This window comes from Sebastes umbrosus, chromosome 10, assembly GCF_015220745.1.
Source record: "Sebastes umbrosus isolate fSebUmb1 chromosome 10, fSebUmb1.pri, whole genome shotgun sequence".
NCBI lineage: Eukaryota > Metazoa > Chordata > Actinopteri > Perciformes > Sebastidae > Sebastes > Sebastes umbrosus.
The window spans coordinates 22,152,297-22,172,985 of record NC_051278.1 but is presented as its reverse complement, the minus strand read 5'-3'; the positions used below and the strand labels follow the sequence as shown (position 1 = coordinate 22,172,985).

Here is a 20,689-nt window from a genome sequence, read left to right as displayed (position 1 = left end):
ATTTTGTCATGTCAGTCTTTAGTCGTATGACTCGTCAGCAGGGTCTGAAATTAACTTTTTTCACAGGCAAGTATGTTTTTTGAAATCGATGCGCTAAATGAAGAAATATTTTGAATCGATAGTCAAAGAGGCATGTGATGCCGAGGAATCGGACAACCTGGAATCGGTTCTCAACGGTAACCGATTCTCTATTCCCATCCTTAGCGTTTTCACCTCCTGCCAAAGTGGCAGATGGTCTGATGATTTTACCCGCCACTGACAACAATTTAGAAGTGGAGGGTGCTAATTTCAGACCCTGCTCGTCGGTATCGTCGGTATCGTCAGTCCCGTGAGTCGTTAGTCCATTGACTCGTTAGTACCATCAGTCAAGTGAGTCGCTAGTCACTGAAGTAAACATCAACCACGACCGTTTCCTAGCCCTAAGTGGTTGTGTTGCCTAAACCTAACTTATTTTGAAAGGACACTTTGCATGTAACGAGCGTATATTGACACGTCGTCCCTGGTCCATCCAAAAGTAACGCAAGAGGGGTAACCTGTGCGTCGTCTCCGATGCTGAGGGGCACTGACCAAGCGGCGTTTTTTGACAAGTTGGGAGTGAGAATGTATTGCATATGTAAAGATGGATGTTATTTATTTACTGTGTAAACCTCTCACCACCTCTCACTTTACACGTACGTCTTTTTTTTGCCTTCTCCAATGCAATGCACTTTTGGTCTTTTTCCCCCTCAGAGCATATTGCTTGGCAACAAGAGGAGGCGCCATGTGGAGGGCCTTTTGTGAGTGAAGCTATAATCTTTGAATGGACATCAGCCCCATCTCCGGCAAAGCACAAACTTTAGACTATTGAGAGGAACATGTGTAAAAAGACTGAAACACGGCTACAGTACATGGCAGTGTGTCAGCGCTGTACCCCGTCTCTTTTCTCCTCTTCCTCCTCGTTATCTGTTAACATCCTGCTCAGTTTGTCTGTCCGACTGAACGTCTGCCTGCCTTTGTTAATAACCCCATCTCCTCCTTCGCCTCTCTTTGTAACTCCCTGTCCCTTTATCTCTCTCTGTCTTCCTTTCTATCTCTCCATTTAGCTCACTGTGCAACCAACCAACTAGCCAGCCGACTTTGCCTCAGTCATCCTGTCCTTTTTTCTGTAGGCTACACTGACACATGTTCAGAATCTATATTTTAGAATACCTGCATCTTTATAGCAAAGTACTGTGAAATGAAATTTTAAAACATATATGTTTGGGCCCCTCCTCTTGAAGCAGGTACAATTGTTGAAAATGATTAAGTCTTCTGGGTTAGGTCAAATTTTTTAACAACATATATATCTTGTTTTGACTACTTCCAAGGCAGAATATTTTATATGATAACTTAAAGTGTTTTTTTCTTTTTTTCAAAAGAGTAAAAGCTATTTTGACATTTCTTCATCTTTGAGTCCGTTAAGAGTTTGCCTTGCCTGTCAGAGCAGAGCTCTGACGTGAAGTCTTGAACCTAATCTGCTTCTATGTAATTTGTTTCATGCCCAGTTAGCTAACACTTGAAGTGTTGTTTTGTAATATTAATTTATCTTGCCATTCAAGTTCAACCTTGTAAAATGAAACAACATCTTTTTTTTTTGTTGCAGAAAACAATTACAGAACACCAAACATCTGTTTACCAACCCACACAAACAACTGTGCACTGAACTTGCACGAGTAGAAGGGCTATACACAGTGCTAATGGAGTACAGTAGCAACCTTACAGCAGAGAAGACTTGTAGCCACCAGCTTTGGTTGAGTACAAAAAAAAAAAAACACTGATGATGTAGCAATGATACTGAACTTGCACGACGTTACAAAGCAGGAATTAACTGAAGTCTTAAAGTCATTTTATAACAGCAGCTCTTATGTAGATTATGGTACTGTTAAATGTCTGAGAAACGTCGGGAAGACTCGTACTGGCCTCCCATCATTAGACGAAGCAGTTGATTACATTATTCAGGTCACCGATTTCCATGCAAAGATCTGTACACTGAGAAAGTGCAATTTAGTGATTATGTGCAATATTGTGCATTTTTCTACTGTTTCTACATCACAATTAAAACATTTTCAACTGAAGGTGATTCGGTGTGCTCCTATGTCTACTGAGAGCTAGAGGCAATAGAGTTGCAAAGCGAGATATTTTGGGCGCTGCTTGTTGCGGAAGTAAATGTCCCATCATTTTTTCCATAGTCAGTGTTACGTGACTCACGGTTGGACCAGTTCTACGGCTTTGATTGGCATGAAACGCACCCAGTTGACTCGTCAGTACAAAATATTAAGAGGCGTATTAGAAAATATCTGTTTCGTTGATAACAACTTGATAAGCGTGTGTACATAAACACTTCAGGGGAGAAGAAAACTACGACTCCCAAGGTGCATTTCAAAAATAAACATCCAATCATCTCATCTTAAAATTATTTCACATGCGCCTTTTGAGAAAGCCCATTTAGCAATCTGCCACTGAAATTAGTTCATTTTTAATTTTGGGGTCAATTTTGGTTGAGTTCAGTGACTATATAGCGTTGCGTTTTATTAACAACTGCAATGACAAAAGTGTTTCGAATTCTCTACCGCTCTACTTTGCGCTTCTGACTGGATTATTTTCCTAGGTTCCAGGTTCTTTATTTGTCGTTTGGTCTCAGGTTCCTTCAACAATGCTCATAAAATATGTATATATAAAATAGCATAAAATAGTGCCGTTAAAATATAGGGCTTAAATATAAACATAAGTAAATATAAAATAGTCATGTAAATGTAAATTTGTAATTTTGTTGGCCGCAGTATTTCAGATGGGAAAACTGAATGTAAACAAGATGTAGTATCTACAGTGTATGCGTGATGAGAACTAATATATGTACACAGTGGTGTAAACAGGTGTAGTAATAATGAGAAGTACTAAAAATGTATATACAGAGGTGTAAACAGGAATGTAATATGTATGGAGAAGTAATAAATATGTATGTATACAGAGGTTTAACAGTTTGTAGAACAGCATGTAAAGTATATAAAGGTAAAGAGACTCCATAACAGCGGTGGCTGAGGCTCATGGGTATATTTAGAGCCATCCCCTGTGCCAAAATAATGGACAAAACATGACTTCTCAGAAGCAAAGTTTAAATAATTCAAACATATTGGCCATAACATAAACGTATATGATTGGTACATATCCAGGAGCGTCCCATGTTTCTATATTAAGTAACATTGACAACAGCAAACAAAGTATAAATATTTAAATGGGAATACAGAATGAAGAAAAACATTTCCGGAGCCAGCAGCCTTTTCTGTTTCAGAACTAGGTGTAGTTAGAGCCAGAGCTGCATTCCCCCGGTGTCAGACAGTCCACATTTTACATCTTTTGCGCTTTAGTGAAGCAGAGTTGGACCATGACCAGGGCTCAGCAGCGGCAGTGAGCTCCTTCTTCTCTCTTCTAATGTGATTAGTGCTCAATACCAAGAAGAGACGCAACCTTCACATCAAGACCAGGAGGCTCAGGCGAGTGGAGGTTCCAATCCATCAAACTAAGCGACCTGATCCCACATCTATCCCTCTCCCCTGATCACCCCTGCACCACGTCTGTCTCTTTCATTCTCCTCAGCTGATTCTCTTTTGCTTTTATTTTACCAGTGTCCTCTATCATTCGATTCCTACAGCATTTCCTTCCTCTATTTTTTCCACAGCTCATGGTTCTCTCTACATTTCTCCCCTTCCCCGGCCATCTACCTCTTACTCTCACGCACGTAGGAGTTCCCATTTTCAGTTTCTATTTACAAAAGCCAAATTAGTTTATCGATCAAATGCAGTTTAAAAATGCTCGTCTTCCCAATGGCATTATTTGTATCATTGCGGTCATTTTCTACATACATATTTTTTTATTATAAATAGTTTTAAAACAGGTCAAAAACAACATGATCAGGCATTGTTATAGTAGCTGATAAGAATATTTATATGAATTTTAATGATAATATTATAAAAACACCAACATGCAAATCATTTATCTCAAAAATAACATTAAAAGTACACAGATTTGACGTTTTGAAAATTATACATTATTTTATCGATACAAATAAAACCAGAATAAATAAAATGCAACGACGTATTCCCTCTCTGTAGCATGGTCTGTGAAAGTTTGTAAAATCATATCACGTGATTATATTAAATATTACGTCAAAGTAAGGTGCAGTTTGTTTAGTGGTATCAAGGACTATATGGTATGGAAGCCCGTTTCTGCCAATAAAAGAAAAGGAACACATAAAAGCTTTGACTTTTTAGTTTGAGATAGTAGGTTATAGTAGTAGAGATAGTAGTTGTTTGGCAGTAGTTATTGTCAAGTAACATTAAGATCTTCTCTTTGGATTTATCTAAATGGCTCCAACTCACACAGGCTCCGCCCTCTACTGTACTCTATGGGTAATACCCTCCTCCAATCAAGAGCACGCATTCACCCATTGAAAATTTGCATAGGCGTAGCCGGCCAATGAGGACGTGCCTACTGGAATACGTGCAGACCCCACATTATACAACGCTGTCTGACAACTTTTTTCTCTTCAGTGAACAGTGATTTGCCCACTGACTCCTTTTCAGTATCTGTGCTCGCTGGAACACAGGACTGGTGAAAACGGTGTGTGTCGGTTGTATGGCACCATACGCCTACATGTTCCTGTGCTTCTTGATGACCCGAGGAATGTGGTGTGCAGGGTGTCTACTGCTTGTCTTTTTGACCCCTGCAGGGTTAGACCATGGCTTTACCCAGTTCAGTTACGTACTACCTGGGTTGACTGGGGCCCCCTACCTCTAGGTTATAAAGAAGTAGGTGGGCTGCGGCGAATAACCTCTAGGCAGTCAGGATCAGTGTGGTTGGGTTGATGTTATGTCACTGCAGGACGTGCAGTCATCATGCTCCACCCACTCTACCCATAGAGTCTATGCGGATAGCGGACAGTGGTGTGTGCTGCCTTATATACTGTTGGGGTCCACAGGTATACAGGTAAGCGCGTCCTGATTGGTCGGCTACGCTTATGCAAATTTTCAGTGGGCGAATGCGTGCTCGTGATTGGAGGAGATTACTTAGTACTTACTTACCCATAGAGTCCAGGGCTCCGCCTGTGCTTATAGAACTAGGGTTACAATATTGTAACTTCATTATGGTTAATACAGTACCCTAAACATTTATCAAGCACTACAATACAGTAAATTGCACAGCTGACTCAGCTGACTAATACAATTGTTTGATTAGAGTAATGGAGGTGATGATTGTTGATACTTTTTTGTAAACCTTTTATAAATACAACCTCAAGAGCCTAGTGCATAAAAAGGTGTCGGATTTTGTGCACATTATAATATATGCTATAAATTACATTTTAGTTTCTCTTGTCGCAAATCCCCCCTCTAAGATCAGTGCTTTTTGAGTAGTGTTACGAACACTCTTGAGGAAGACCATGGGGCTGGATCCGCCGGTCCCTGTGGTGTTCAGCGCAGTGCCCACACCTCTCATCGGGCAGCCCATGGCTCTGGCGCGATTACCGGGCACAACGATGTACTTGGTCACAGTATTGAGGTGGTAGTTCCGTAAATCCACCAGAGCTGAGACACAGCAGTTGTAGGCCTGGCAGAGATCAGAGCTGGAGCAGGACAGGATGAAATCTCGCAGAGATGGACAGACAGACAGAGTGTCTATCAGCTGACGGTGGGCAGGAGGCATGTAATCCCTCATGCGTGTCAGGAAGGCTCCTAGATAGGCCGAATCAATAAAAAGAACTTTGAGCGAAAGAGAATAACATCCTTTCCTGGAAACATTTTTCTGTCAGAGCAATCAGCTGACTGCACAAACAGAGTGATTCATTCATGAGTAGCATCTGATGGGGTCAAAGGTTGAGGGAAATGCATCTTTACCTGTCTCATCCTCATGCTGGATGCACAGCAGAGCATCAAAGCACTGAATGGCTGAACTCTGGGCTGCACTTCCACCTGATAACAAAATTGGCTCATTGCTCACACCTTCATACAACAGCCCCCGTGGAAGCATGGGGTTGTCTCGCCACCTAAAACAGTTCAAATACACACATCAGAGCTGTTGTTGAGTCCAAGTCAAGTCGAAGACCAGGAACAGTCCTGTTCAAGACCATAATAGGCAATAGTGCCTTTCCAATGCTAATAGTGATTAATGAGTTAGGATTAACAGAAATGATCTATAAACAATATTGATCTATACCATTACGGTCTAACATTAAATTCATTAATAAACCTTGAATTTGATCCGATATTTGCTACTGACGTTTCTACCCCGGGACCACCCCCAATGTGCCCACAAGCAGGGACATTTTCATTAAGTTTTCCTCAAAATTTTTTGTTATTTATGCAAAAAGCATGGACGCAGTATATCCTGCAACAGCTCCTAAAACAACCATCAATGTATAAAGTTTAAAGTTAGTGTTGAATCTATAGTGTTTTCCCCTTTCTTCCTGGGATACAGGCTGTAGGTGTAGTAGACAAGTAGCTATTTGTGGTGGGAAAGAGGATTGTTGTTGATCTGTTTATTATCATATGCATTAGTCCATTATTATTTGTGAGGAAGACTATCACGGAGCTGCGCCGCTGTTGAATGCATAGACGGGAAAAACCTCCTTTTCATAGATGCAGTTATAATCACACAGTACCATTTTACATGTTCTCCAATTATACATACAATGCAGCAATAGAGAAATGTACAATAGGAGGGTAGAAGCGGAAGGCAATTTCATCATTTCATCTGCACCAGATGAGATAAATATTAAAAACATTATTAACTTCAGTATGCAGGATATTGTAACAGCCCTTAAACTCACCCTGAGACAAAGATTCTCAATGTTCCATGAAACGCAGTTGGATCCACATGATCTGGAAAGAGTACAAATTCAGTTATTCTAATTACCTTGCATTTCCCTGCCTTCATAAAAAGCACAGCATGCAAATTGATTAAATTCAGATTGGGCTAGGTTTAATTCAAACTCACTGTGCATGAGTTTGAAAGTTTCCTTCATCTTCTTCAAAGACTGAGTCACTTTGACGAGACCTTTCTGTATGCCGATGAGGTCCGAGATTTTCATAGCGTGCATCACTTCCAGAGCCCCCTGGTTAGAGTTGGGAAAAAAATCGATCACTGAGTGACAAGGGACAAAGACACAATATGTGGATGAGGAAAGATGGACAGACAGCATCAGGCAGCATCCTGAAAAAGAGGAAGAGCAACAGCAACCGGTACTAACCTTTATGCCCGAACTTGCAGCCATCTCGACCAACAATGACACCATGAAAAATCCCCTGCAACTCTCACCACCAGGAAACGAAAATATCAAGTCCATGTTCCTATTTTTGAACAGGGTGTTTTGAAAATATATGAGCTCAGCATGACAAGTACCAGACTACCAAACACATGTGAAAGTGCACTTGGGAAATTGAAAATAATGTGACGGTGAATGACTTCTCTTTTCCTTCCACTCACCCAATTTCCATATCCCTAAAATGAAAATGAAAAGCGTTTTCAGTGGAGAAGGAAATCCATTACCATTTTTCTATTTGAGGGACTGAAAGTTACAAGAGTCAATTCATTAAATAAGGCAATAAAACAACATTACTCACCCTGTGGGATTCTTTAATTTCCAGTTAGCTAAAACTGAATCTGCATAAGTCAGGATGGGTGGAAGGCCGAGTCTATGAGATACCAGCCAATAGGGCAAGGCCAGGGCTTTTGGGAGGATCTGTCAAGCAAGCATAAAAAAGTTTTAATCCAGTAGTGATGCCTTCCTGAGATTTCGGAGGTTTTTAGCCATGATATCGGTATGTCTCTAGGGAAGGCTGTTGGTCAGTCCACCACTTTGATCTGGACTGAAATATCTCAGCAACTATTTGAATCCCACTGACTTTGATGATTTCCCCTGACTCTTCCTCTGATGCCACTTTTTGGTCAAAGCTTTCAGTTATCCTGTGAAATATATAAAATATAATATATAATGCGCTTACTCGATAGATTGGTATACAATTTAGAACAATTTTGACTTCCTCTCGCACCATCAAATTGAAATTGTTTCCAATGCTTTGTTTATGACCAAAAACCTGCAAAACTAATGACTTCCCCACCAGTTGCACTTTGTGTTCAGTGCCATGTGCGTGTCAGTCTTAAAATTAGGTGTGGTCTGGCACATTTCTATCCTGAGGCAGCAGAAAGCGATTGCACCATCGACCAACAAAAACCATCGTAAAGTAATACACTTTTCATACTTTATCAATACATGTTCATCATATTTAGCCTAGTGCTTATTGTCGTATAATGAATTTGGCCTGTGCCGCCTGCACTGCTTTAATAGGTTATCAGTGCATTTGCTGAGTTGTTGATGGGACAGAGGATTGGGAGATGGTGGCGGCAGAGGGCCCACTGACCTCTCGCTTCTCCAATTTGTCAAATCCACTCTTTAAATAGCAATGTGCCAATGTGCCAGTGCACTTGGCTTTTAAAGAGAATGGGAGATGACACTGATTGGTTTAATTCCTGTTACGCCCAAAACACACCTATGATTAATTAAGAGACTAAATACTACCCCTTTGTCCATTGCACTTTACTTTGTGCCCAGATTATGCACGGTTTAACTAGCAAAAGTGGAGTTGATATGCCCTAAATGCACTTGCGCCATGCACTTCAGACCATGGCTATAGATCGTTTCAATAGGGCCCTTAGTCTCATACGTACAGTATGTCACATTGCCAGAACACCATGTTCTTTTTTCTCCCATCCCTCATTCCACTGCATAGTGTTTTACCTGAGCAGGTGCATGTTGTCCTTCCTGCCATACATATCCCATGCTGATGTACCCCAGCGCTAGGTGAGCCAGCCTGAGCTCCCGATGGTTACTCAAGAGAAGCGGACTCAACACAGGCATCTGGATTGGGATCAGATATTCAGATTTTCAGTTTCCATTCTCAGGAACAGTGAGTCAACATTGACATGAATGGGTTCCCAACTCTGATTTGCATTAAGAATTTAATGCAAATCACAGTGGGGGGAGGCTTTGCTCATTCTCACCTTGTGAACCAGATCCTGTAGTTTACGTGACTCTATCAGATGTGTGAGATTATTTGCCAGGTCCATCCACACCCGATAGTAGTCTGGAAGGTTAGTCTAGACGATAAGAATGAAATGACATGCTCGTTGATTTTTTGATTGTTTTTTTTGCGTGGGGGATTTTCATGTAGAGTGTAATCAGTAACATCATCAGCTCGTGTTTGCCATGGTGCCTGACCTGTATGTCAGGGAATGACTGGTGCTATCAATCAGAAATAGAAAGCAATTTAAAAGAGGGAGGCAGCAGAAAACTGGGAAAATTAACCAAGCAGAAAGCAGGGGATGCCCAGATGGAAAATCCCTGTAGAAACACACCAGTATGCTGTGTTTAATTCTTCATTTTATGATTAACGTCAATGCTGATATATAGGTTACATTTTTCAATGTTTACAAATCTATCACTCTCGTAGGTTGTCGACTGATTTTTCCGTTATGTACTATTTTATTTCTACCAAATGTCTCAATTTAATACTGATGCCTCTATATGACCTAAATAAGTAAACAAGACTTTCGGCAAGAAGGCTATTTCTGTATAGTTATTCTTAATGCTTGGAGCCACCAGGTCCGATTCCGGCGAAACCAGCCCTCCTGCTTCGCGAGGACCATATCTTCTCCTCGCTGTTGGCGAGATCATATTGTTGGAGGTAAGGGAGGCACGGGAGAACCAGAACTGCATGGGGCAGACTGCCAGACTCTGCTGCAGTAAAATGAGAGATTTTCTAAAGGGACTTTGTTGCTCAGAAACACTACCGCTTGTGTCCACAGGGACCGCAAAAATAAACAAAGAATGAAAGTTCCACGTAGTAGCTTCAAGTGTAATGAAGTGTTTGACAGTGAGCAGGCCCAGTCATGTGAACAAGTCAATAAAAACTTGTAGAGACAGGCTTTCACCAGATCAATAACCCTCTATTATCCTATACCCAAAAACAAGCATAGTCAGTTTCAGCCCAGAGGAACTGTGTGATGAAATCACTCAAAGGCAATAGATAAAGAGGAAATAGTCATAAATGTGACACAAAAATTTTGAGATTTGTTATTGTCATGACTATTGAAACCTTCTTTGAAATTTGTCTGTTGTGAAATTACTAAACAGACCGGAAAAGTCTGTTGTATGAGAAAAGAAAAGATGGCAAACATACCAGTGGCTCTTCAAGGAGAAATCCAAGCTCCTCAGAAATATCAAACAAATCAAAGTCTGCCTGTAGTGTTTCTCTGCTGTTAGCCTCCATATGCTCTGCCCTGTGCTCTACCGCAGTGGTTTGCTTTTAAGAAGGGAACCACTCTGTGTGTGTGACACAGATACTGTATCTTCACACTTGCTCTGAGCCTGATTTTAATACCTTCCGTCACATCCCTTTTGTTGCACAATCAACCACAATGAGCCAATTAGATTTATTGTATTTCAATGTCAGGAGTGCACCGAGCAAAACTGAAATCCCCTGTTGTTGTATACCCCGTGCAATACAAAGGATACCTTCCTGTTTTTGGAGGTTGATGAACTAATCTGCTGCCAATGAAGTGAACTTGGTGACATAACCTGTTTATATTACTCACCCTTTTGCAGTGGTGATGATTATACCTCAGTCATTGAGACAAATACCAGACAATTTAATGACACACTCAACTGTTGTCTCTTCCGAACTCAATGCGGTGGGGAATTATTGAAGAAAAAAAACTGCTTATGTTGATTCCTCATGGCTGAAAAACAGTTTTGACTCTGAAATGTGTTATGTCATATTATTTATAGCTTTTTTCCGATTGTTGCTCTGGTGGATGACAACTGACAAGGTAGATGGAAGGACCCAAATGCAGACTCGGAGACACAAGAAGAAGGTAAGTGGAAATTCTTGACTCAAGGATTCACAAACTATAGTATATAAAAACTGATTATACTCTCAATGCAAGAAACAGAAGTTGTAGAAAAGTATACTCAAGGTCTACAGCAAAGAATACAGCATAGCTACGACATTCCAGCCCTCAACTTGATCATGAGGATGAGGATCCTCCACTGTGCTCTCAGCAGAATTCCCCTATAACCATATTACACACATGACACACCAGGCACACAGCATTCATACTAAAAGGAAAATAAACACACTCAGACAGGGGTTCACAGGGTTGGGATCATGACGCAGAGAGTTAGTTTGAGAAAGGTGTCTCAGACAATGTCACATCTTGTCCACAGCAATAACAAAAATAACTGTGATATGAGAATCTGTGAGCCGAGGACAATCAGCGTTTCATTTAATTATTTATTATGGGTGGAAGTGAAGTCAAGTCGTGTCTGCAATTTATTTATTTGTTCAATCCCCAAGTTCAGAGTCAGATATCTTTATTGCTCAGAGACAAAACTATATTTGCACTCTCTCTAAACTCACTCAGCAAAAACTTTTAGGCCAACAATATCAGGGACCAATTGTTTATTTATAATTGTTAATATTGTACATAACCACACGAATCAAGAGTTGCCAAAAAACATGTTTTTATTTTAGTGAAACAAACAGAAATATGTGACATTAATTACCACAAGAGCTAAGTAAAACCAAACTAAGTACTGTAAGTAATGTAACAATAATAAATCATTATTTATGAAAATAAAAATCTTTATGTATTTGTAGATATGTGTGCTTATGTACAGTATATGTGTATTTAAGTTTGGCCATATGTCTTATATTACCTATAGCCTCATTAAATGCCACTCACACACCCATTATCTCGATCATTTTTCAACCTGCTTTTGTCCCCCTGTTTTTTTTTTTTGTTATTTGTCTTTCTTTGTATAATATTTTATGGTTGTTTATATGTCCTTGTACTTGTCCTGACTTGTTTTGTAATCACTTTGTCGCACAATAATAATAATAATAATAATAATAATAATAATAATAATAACAATAACAATAATAAACATGCCATGGGAAATGTTGTATTCCTAAGATTTAGATTTATTTAGACCTTTCCAAAAAGATAAGTGTATGTCTGAAATATCAGATCTTATTTTAAATTTATATGATGATCCATTATGCATGAGTTAAAACTTATCATGCATACAAAAATGCTGCTTGACATATTTTCCAATGCCGGTTTCATACACGTGACCCGCTTTACGGAGGCCGCTTTGTCCCGTCAGCGGGAGGTGCTGGCTTATTTCTCTGGGATTTGATCAGGTCGGGAGTTGAGACCCATACCTGAGCCGCTTTGTCAAACGGCTGCATCACAGCGACAAAGAGCAATCGCCTCCCCCCAACCTATCATGCGCGCCCTCAGTTTCTGCCCTCTCATTGTCAGCATGCTTTACTGCCGCGGCCAGCCATCTCTCAAACCATTTAACCCTCCAAAGAGACAGGAGACACAGGCGGCAAGGAGAGAGGAGCAGGAGAGATGAAAGCCACGGTGATCAAATTAATTTCAAGACCTCTTACCTAGTCATCGACACAGGGGGCGCGGAGGGACAGTAAATTTACTCTGTAAGGGGAGAAGTGGATAAATTGTTAAAAAGGACTTTTAAAGAATCAGGACAGCGCCTGTGCAGTGTTATACTTCAAGCAGTGTTGAGGTTTATCTTGTAGATTTGTGCTCTGCTTCAGTCACAAATCCTTCACCCTGCCATATCCCTCATTTTTTTCTTCTGCTTGCTAAATGTCTGCTACTCCCCAACTTGTTTTCTCTGCTCTCCCACATCCAAGGTGTCTGGAGGCAAAAGAATGATGTCCAACTGGCACATCTACTGATGGAAAGAGAAACGCTCAGAGAAATGCTTTTCTTTTTTTGCTCTCCTTCGAGTGTTAGTTGTGTTACAGGATGTATAACAATGAGACTAACAGGTTTTGGAAAGTATTTAAGATCTTCTATAACATTTGTATATATATATGCATATATTAAACCTGCAGTAGGCAGAACGTTTTTGGCATCATTGGGCAATAAATACATAATAATCTTTCAGTATATTGTAATTCAAGTGTTCTGAGAGAAAACTAGACTTCTGCACCTTCTCATGGCTCTGTTTTCAGGCTTTAAAATCTAGCCCGTGACGGGAGATTTTGGCCAATCACAGGTCATTTCAGAGAGAGAGAGAGTTCCTATTGGCTGTTCATTCAACGGGGGCAGCTGTCAATCACTCGCAAACTCCGATCAAACAGTCAAACTCGACAGCACTGATCAAATATTAATTAATATTCTGTTACTGTAGAGCCTATTTCTTGTCTCAAATGTTTTCAGAAACATCTTGTAGTGTACTATTTAGTTGTAAAATGAGACAGTTTGCTCCGGCTGGTGGGCGGTGCTTGGTATTTCCTCAACTGATCCCAATGTGGCGGCCAAGTTTCTTATTTTACAGCCAAACAGTACTCTACAAGATGTTTCTGAAAACAATTTACGCGAGAAGTAGGCATTACAGTAAAAGAATATTAATTCATATTTGATCAGCGCTGCCTAGTTTGACAGTTTGAACGGAGTTCACGAGTGATTGACAGCTGCTCAGAGATGGCAAGGCTCCAGCTCAGCTCTGATTGGTTGATTTACTCCGGTCTGTGAGATCTTGCAGATGCCTCAGGAGCACCGGAGGAAAAAGAGGCACATGATTCTTTTCAGATTACCTGTTTCATACGCCACTGTCAGGATATAGTGACCGTTTTATAAAAATAACTTTTTTAAATCATATTTGCTCTAATTCTACCCACTGCTGCTTTAATGGTCTATGTTTTCATCATCGTTCTACATTTACAATATATGGGCATCTAATCCATCCTGTCAGTGTCATGCTATTTATGCAGTTTATTTAGTTGCTAATGAAGAACACTTTTGCATTATTTAAATTCATCATACATTGTCGCAAAAACGGAGCAAAATCTAAGCCTCTCTTCAACAAGATAATCCAAATATTCATCTGATTAAAATGTATATTTTTTTTCTCTTTAAAATGGTGTCAAATTTGCAATTAATCGTAAAAGGTATTTAAACACAAACCACTGTTTTTAATTAAAAAAAAAGGTCCAAAGGGTCTTTGGCTTTGTCATCTCATGTGGCGAGTTTTGCAAATTGCCTTATTTGTAATTCATTCAAAATAATTCCCCATGCACAGTCATCCTGGCTTCAGGCAAGCCGAGCAATGAAACTAAGGTTAAGGACTTGTCTAAATGTTCTCTATGAAATGTGTCAAATGAAGCGCCATCCAAGTGTCAAACATAAGCCTGTTTAAGTCTGACAGTCGTATCCTCGGGGGGAACTTTTTCAAATGTTGCTTAATTCCAGTTTTTATTTACCCACAGTTGGACTAATAACAAAGTCAATTTCACAGCAACTCACTCCTACACACTGCTCCTCTTGGCTTTAACCATGTTATGTGAAAGTGCCCAAGAAAGTGCTGTACCATACTTATTGCACTGGGGCTCATTAACAAGAACCTGGCAGTTGCTTTTTGGACATATACACAAGTTTTTCTTTTTTTGTAACTCGTCAAACTCCAAAGCTGCTGTAATAATTGCCGAAGTTTTCAAGATCTTTGTGTTTTGAGAAAGCCTGTGAGACCTATCACAACCTGAGATTTAGAGCTCAGACTTTACAGCATGCAGAGGAACGCTTAATTGGGACTAAAGTGGGTCAAATGAGTGTTTTGTTCAGACAATGCATTTTAGCTTAGATGTCAAAAATCACTGTACACTGTAATTACTATAATGAACCTTGTCAATCATATGACTTTGTATGAGGAAGTATTTTTTACATTATGGCATATAACTTTGCATTGCTGTGTAATAAACCCTGGCAGGGCGATGCGGCACCCCGACGCCCTGTCTCACTTTCTAATGTTTCCAGCTGACTCATTTGAACACAAGACTACCATTAAAGGAATCTGAAATATGCACTTCAAAGCTGTACATAAATTACATCATGCTAAAGGACGGAAGCCAGCACTGCATCTTGGTCAAGAAATTAGGGACGCCAGTAAAACGTCTGCCTACAAATTTCCATACAAAAGTAAAACAAAAGTATTTCTATTCTATTGTCATAATTTTAATGTCTCTACCAACCCATGACCTGTGTTGAACAATAAGAATATTACAAATATGCACACTATTGTAACTATTTACTTACTTACTTATTAATTTATTAAACGTTTTTGCCTGGCTGCTTCCCAGAGGAGCATAAAGTGAGCGATGGACTTAAATAGTAGTTAGAAATCCAGAATACAGATTTTGAGAGCAATCTCAAACTTTTCATGTCAAGGATCTCCAAAATGGATGTCCAATAGACCACAGACCATGGATGTATAAGAGGATGTGCCCTGTGCATTTGCCCTACTTGTTAGTAAATAGCCGACAACTACATAAAATTCTGTTTATGTCATGCTACTAGCACTACTAGCTACAGGCCGATAGCCGGTTGTTCGAGAACAGAGACGTTGATACATCCACCACGGTAAAGGCTTACTGCATACAGCCCATGGGTGTATTATAAGATACTAAAAGTGGTGAATTACAGCCAATATATCCATTATTACAGCCGTGTACAGCTAGCAGGAAGCCGGCAGAACTGGATGTATCATATGAACGTGCAGGGTGGTGCAGTCCTGTGGGTCTGATGCATATTCATGATGCACGGCTATTAGTGAATTTTACCACTTTTAGGACATAATGATTTTAATTAGGGCTGTTTAAGTGTTTGTACTGTGAAGTTGATTTACCTCGAAAAAAAATGATCCTCTGATTTTCATACTTCTCTTTATATATTCATGGCAATGGCCATTGTCAAAAAAGCACCAGAGTTTCTCTCTTTTTCTTCTATAGGCAACAGCAAGTTTCATGCAGTTAGCAATGTCAAGAGAGAGAGAGAGTTCCTCCAAGTCACCATGATGAGCTAGAAGTGGGCTAGTTGCCCTGTGTTACAACGTTGAGCTTCACAAAATTTGAGAAACAGTAGGAACTAAGTCAAAACTGTTATTGAATCGAGCAGTCATCGTGACAGTGAAACTGTTTCACTACAGAAATCACGAGACCGCTAGAAGTAGTTTTGCTAGTTCTGTTGTGTGTTAGCAGCAAAGGTATTTCCATGTAAGCCAGCCAAAGCCTATTCTAGCATTAAACTGTGGTTTTGAATATCAAAGGGAAATGTATTTGTTGTTTTAAGTGAAATATTAAAAAAGGACTTTCTTCTAATGTTGAGGTCTTAATCACTTCATGTTACTCCTCATGTTGCTAGAGAAAATTAAGCGATTTGTCAAGCAGTACTTTTTATAAGAAACAGTGAACTACAAAATTGAGTTTTACTGTTACTGCTAACTTAAGAGTATTTGTCAAAATTATTGTGTTTACTCAATTGGTGAAGCAGATGCTGTGTTTCTACAGAAAAATTTAAGGTAACGTAAGGTTAGTATGTTTAATCTTCAAGACGTGTGTTTTATTCCTTACTCACATATTGGCTAGATTGAATCAGTTTAATTCTATTTTCATGTCTGATATTTGTGTTGTGTCAATAAATGCTAAGCATATTTTGTTAGAACAAAATAATTCCAATATGTTAAGTAATTGCATTCAGTCAGCACTTTCTTCGATGTTGTTGTGATCTAGTATGATGTGGTACAACATAAGAGAAACATGAGAAAAAATATGAAGGAGAGTAGAACAGAGACTATAAGCCTGTTCGTAAATCCAGGTCAAGATCCAACGACTCTAGTAGATGATGACGAGCCTACCAGCTTGATTCCCAGGAACCCAGATCTACATCACCACTAAAACAGCCGGATGAACTATCTTTCTGTGGTAGGATCGTGTCAGAGACCAGGACAGGAACCAACTTGAAATTACACAATACTTAAACACTGACTCGTCAGACCTCAAACTGATCTGAACTTGAACAGCGTCAACTTCGACCAATTTTCCCAAAAGTCATCAGACACTGACTGAGTTACTTGAAACTATGGTGAAATAGACATGACTAGTATGTGACTACTAGTTAGTAGGAAAATTAATGGAGTAATAGATGACACAACATTGAACTTAAAATGATCTTTTTTTTTCAATGCAATGTTTTTAAGCATTAATTTACAAATGACATGGTATGCAATAATCTGATGATGAGGGAAAAGCTGCTAATATCAGGAAGACACATAATTTTAGCAACTGTAGAAAGCGCTGTCTTGTGTCGAAATGGTGTTTGTGAAGAGAATGTCAGTCTCACCGCCGGACTGCGCTTCCTTTCCGTCCATTTCAAAGAAGAACCATGGTCAAATAATACTTTAACACATGCTCTTTGGTGGATTATTACAGGAGATGCTTTGACAGATTCAGAAAAGATGGTGTATCTAATGTCATCGGTACATCTGGTTGGTAATTACAGTCGCGCTGTTATTTTACTTGTTTTTTGTAAAAGAGTTCTGCTGATACAGACACCAGCTCAGAGCGAGACTGTTCATCCGGCCAGCGGTTCATGACCTGTTTTAATTTTCTTTTTCGACTTCATTTGTTGACTCCATCCTTTTGGTTAACGCTAGCTAAATCCCAGGACCCGCAGTTTAGTTTTTGACCGCCGTTTGCTCCCACCGGCAGCAAAGTTCAAATCGCCCGCTCCTCTAAATAGCGCCCTCTAAAGCAGAGAGCTGCACACAAACTGCTGACGCACATCAACGTAACTTATAGGAAATAGCTTACGACTCTTACTAAAACACTGTCATTCTTAAAATATCGGTACTAATAAAATGGGGTTTCGTAAAGTTGTTAACCGCAGGGTACTGCGATACCTTTTTGCTATCGATATACTGTGCAACACTAATAGTGACTTATGGTGATCACCGAACCATGTTTCTTTAAAGAACAATTTTCTTTTTTAAAGGGCCCAGTTTTTTATTTTTCATATCCGTGTAAATGTTGAATTCTTTTGCTATTTATAGGCGAGCTAAAGTTGCAATGAATTCACTTGTGTTGTCGCATTTGTAGTTATTGCACTCAAAACTTAGCTTCTTCCGCACCTACAGAGTGAGGTGTACTTACCAAGGAGTAGGTCATAGTCAGTTCAGAACTTGAATGTGCTGATGTGTCATTCTGTGAAACTCTGACGCAATAAACAGCAGATCTTACACTCGCCCTTGTAATTATATAAAGAATAAGAAATATACTTCCATAACAAACAAGAGCATTTCATGAACTTGTTGTTTTCAGTTATGTACCGTATCAATAATGTATGCTTTTTAAATATATTCTTTTTAAAATAATTTAAGCCTCTGGGCCAAGCATTCATTAAACATCATGAATGCATTATTCAACCCGTATCATGAGGTTATTTTGTTATAGGGCACTTAAAATGCCACTGATATGCATATTTCTATCTCACTTGTGAAAACTGACTCGGTTGAACAATGAGATGTATGACAAATTATGACAGCCAATTTATCAGTCTCCCTTTGTAATCCACTGTAGCTTGTATATCTCCTGAAGATGTCACATAAGACAAGCAGGGAATCCGTCCTGCTGCTGGTCATGCCTCTACCATATGGGACATGTCAACCGAGAAAGAAAACAAAGACTAAACGTTTTGGATAAAGGACACGACCATTTGTAGTTCTAGTCATCTGTCTTTGTTTTGTTTCTGTTTCCACATTTCACCACAAAAGAATGTACACACACACACACAGGCATGCATACACACAACCCCGACTAAGCCACCCTCTCCTTTCAATATCCACTTGCTGCAGCTCCCCAAATGGACAGCGCCAAGGGTCGGTCATTAGTCAAAGCTAGAGGATGAGTTGGTAGGGGTGTACGGTATCCATTCTGCGCTAGAGCAGGATGCCCTTCTGTTTTAATACAGAACTGATGCTGGTATAGACAGAGAATGCTTCCCCTTTCTGAATATGTATCCATATTTCAACTCAACTATCACAGAGCCCAGAGCTGAGGGGCGCTACTGCAAGCAGACAGTCAGTCACAGTATGAAGTTTGGCACCGCTGTTGCTTCTGTAACAAAGAACTGTGGAATAACCACTGAGTGATTGTCGAAATGACTTGGTATAGTCAAACAGTTGAGTAAAGATGGTGCAGTGTCAATATTTGGAGAGGAGGAGCGCACAGTTATGACACCACTAGAAAATGAATACTGAGATTTGCTCTAAGTAAATAACGGATGGTTCTAAACAGACTGAGAGCAACCCAGATAAGCTCCAGGGAGGTTAAGGTTCACAGTTCTTTAGGTTCCTGTATCTGTCATTGGGCCTCATATATCAGTATGTCCAAACATGTCTGTTTGTTTGTGTGTTTTGGGTGCATGCTGTTATGTCTTTCACTTTTTGTACGTCATACTCTACGTACTCTAACTTATATGCAAGTTTTAGCCAGTGGGCAACTCTGGGGTCTGGAAAGTGAAGCCAATGTTGAAGTGCCTTAAACTTGCTTTCTTTCTAATAGCCAGCAGGGGGCGACTCCTCTGTTTGCAATAAGAAGTCCAGTTGTATGGAAGTCTATGAGAAAATGAGCCTACTTCTCACTTTATGTATTACCTCAGTAAACATTATAAACATGAGTTTATGGTCTCAATCGCTAGTTTCAAGTCTTCTTCAATACAGCATGATGTTCATTTAGTAAATTAGTAAATTATGGTCCCATTTAGGCTACATCTACACTAATACGTTTTTGTTTTAAAACGAAAACAATCTCCATCCAGATGAGCGTTTTAGGGCCGTTTCAGAATTAATCTCCGTCCATACAATCACGCCTGAAAACGCATATCACATGACCATTCACGTACACTGGGCATGCGAGTGCCGATGTAAACAGGACTGGACACAGAATTGATGTGAAGTGCTTGAATCATAGCTTGCCTCCTGCTAGGCAAGAGTAGCATTATTGTCCGGCGTTGTCCGGTCTGGGAGTTGTGCGTGTTTTCGTCATAACAACTTTAACCTTGTCACAGTGTGTTTTCAGTTAATAAAAGTTAATATTAACATTTTGGGCGCCTAAAAATGTCTTATTCAGCATTCGGTTGTACTTGCTCCACCCTCCCATGTCACATCTGGTTACAAAAAGCCAAGATGGTGACGGCCAAAAACCAAGATGACGACGGCCAAATAACTGAACTCGAGGCTTCAAAACTGCAGTCCACAAACCAATGGGTGATGTCCACTTCTTATAAACAGTCTATGGTTTTAGCCCACAGGAACAATTGCACAGTCAAAATTATGGTCTCTGCTTTTTAGCCTTAACCTCAGAACCACTAACAAGGACCCACCGGAGGATCTTGGACTGCCCTCAGGCTCAGTCGGGGTTATGAGATCTGTAATATAGTTAGCAATTAATCCCATACACACTGTAAAATGATCATTAAAATATTAGAATCTTCAATAAAGCAGCGGGGTAGCCAAAGCAGAACGGCTTGATTCAGGGTTATGCACTCTTAGATCTTAGGTATCATGCTATTCCATTTAGACCAAGATGACATTTTTTAAATGGATAATCAGCATAACATTGCAGGGGCTGGTGAAAAGGTTAAGTGTGTTTGTTTATATACTCCTCTGACAGTGCTATTAGCAGTGCCTGTGCTTTTCTAGAATGCTTATACTGCATAAAGCCGTTAGATGTTGACCTTTTCATTGTCAGTGTGG

At 39.8% G+C, this 20,689-nt stretch overlaps 2 protein-coding genes across 2 annotated transcripts in view; one reads left to right on the top strand and one right to left on the bottom strand.

Annotated features, from left to right (window-relative positions):
* The window catches only part of LOC119495114 (inhibitory synaptic factor 2A-like), a 31,602-nt gene extending 29,509 nt beyond the window's left edge, over positions 1–2,093 (top strand). The window contains exon 6 of the mRNA XM_037781336.1: positions 730–2,093. The gene's annotated coding sequence lies outside the window, so the exon portion shown is untranslated. The remainder of the gene's footprint in view (positions 1–729) is intronic.
* A 2,210-nt stretch (positions 2,094–4,303) lies between these two features.
* Positions 4,304–10,397, bottom strand: LOC119495237 (indoleamine 2,3-dioxygenase 2-like). The gene is made up of 10 exons (XM_037781526.1): positions 10,248–10,397; positions 9,070–9,165; positions 8,807–8,926; positions 7,632–7,750; positions 7,495–7,509; positions 7,259–7,358; positions 7,006–7,123; positions 6,839–6,890; positions 5,907–6,055; positions 4,304–5,744 (listed from the first exon to the last, which is right to left on the bottom strand). Exons 1-10 carry the CDS (start codon positions 10,335–10,337, stop codon positions 5,368–5,370), a joined length of 1,236 nt encoding a protein of 411 aa, XP_037637454.1. The 5' UTR covers positions 10,338–10,397; the 3' UTR covers positions 4,304–5,367.
* Positions 10,398–20,689: the final 10,292 nt, after the last annotated feature.

Coding starts and splice junctions, on each gene's coding strand:
- LOC119495237 (XM_037781526.1), bottom strand. CDS start 10,337: ATGGAGGCTAACAGCAGAGAAACACTACAGGCAGACTTTGATTTGTTT. Junction 6,056..6,838: donor TTGAGAATCTTTGTCTCAGG/GTGAGTTTAAGG, acceptor GAACTGTTTTAG/GTGGCGAGACAACCCCATGC. Junction 5,745..5,906: donor CCAGCATGAGGATGAGACAG/GTAAAGATGCAT, acceptor CGGCCTATCTAG/GAGCCTTCCTGACACGCATG.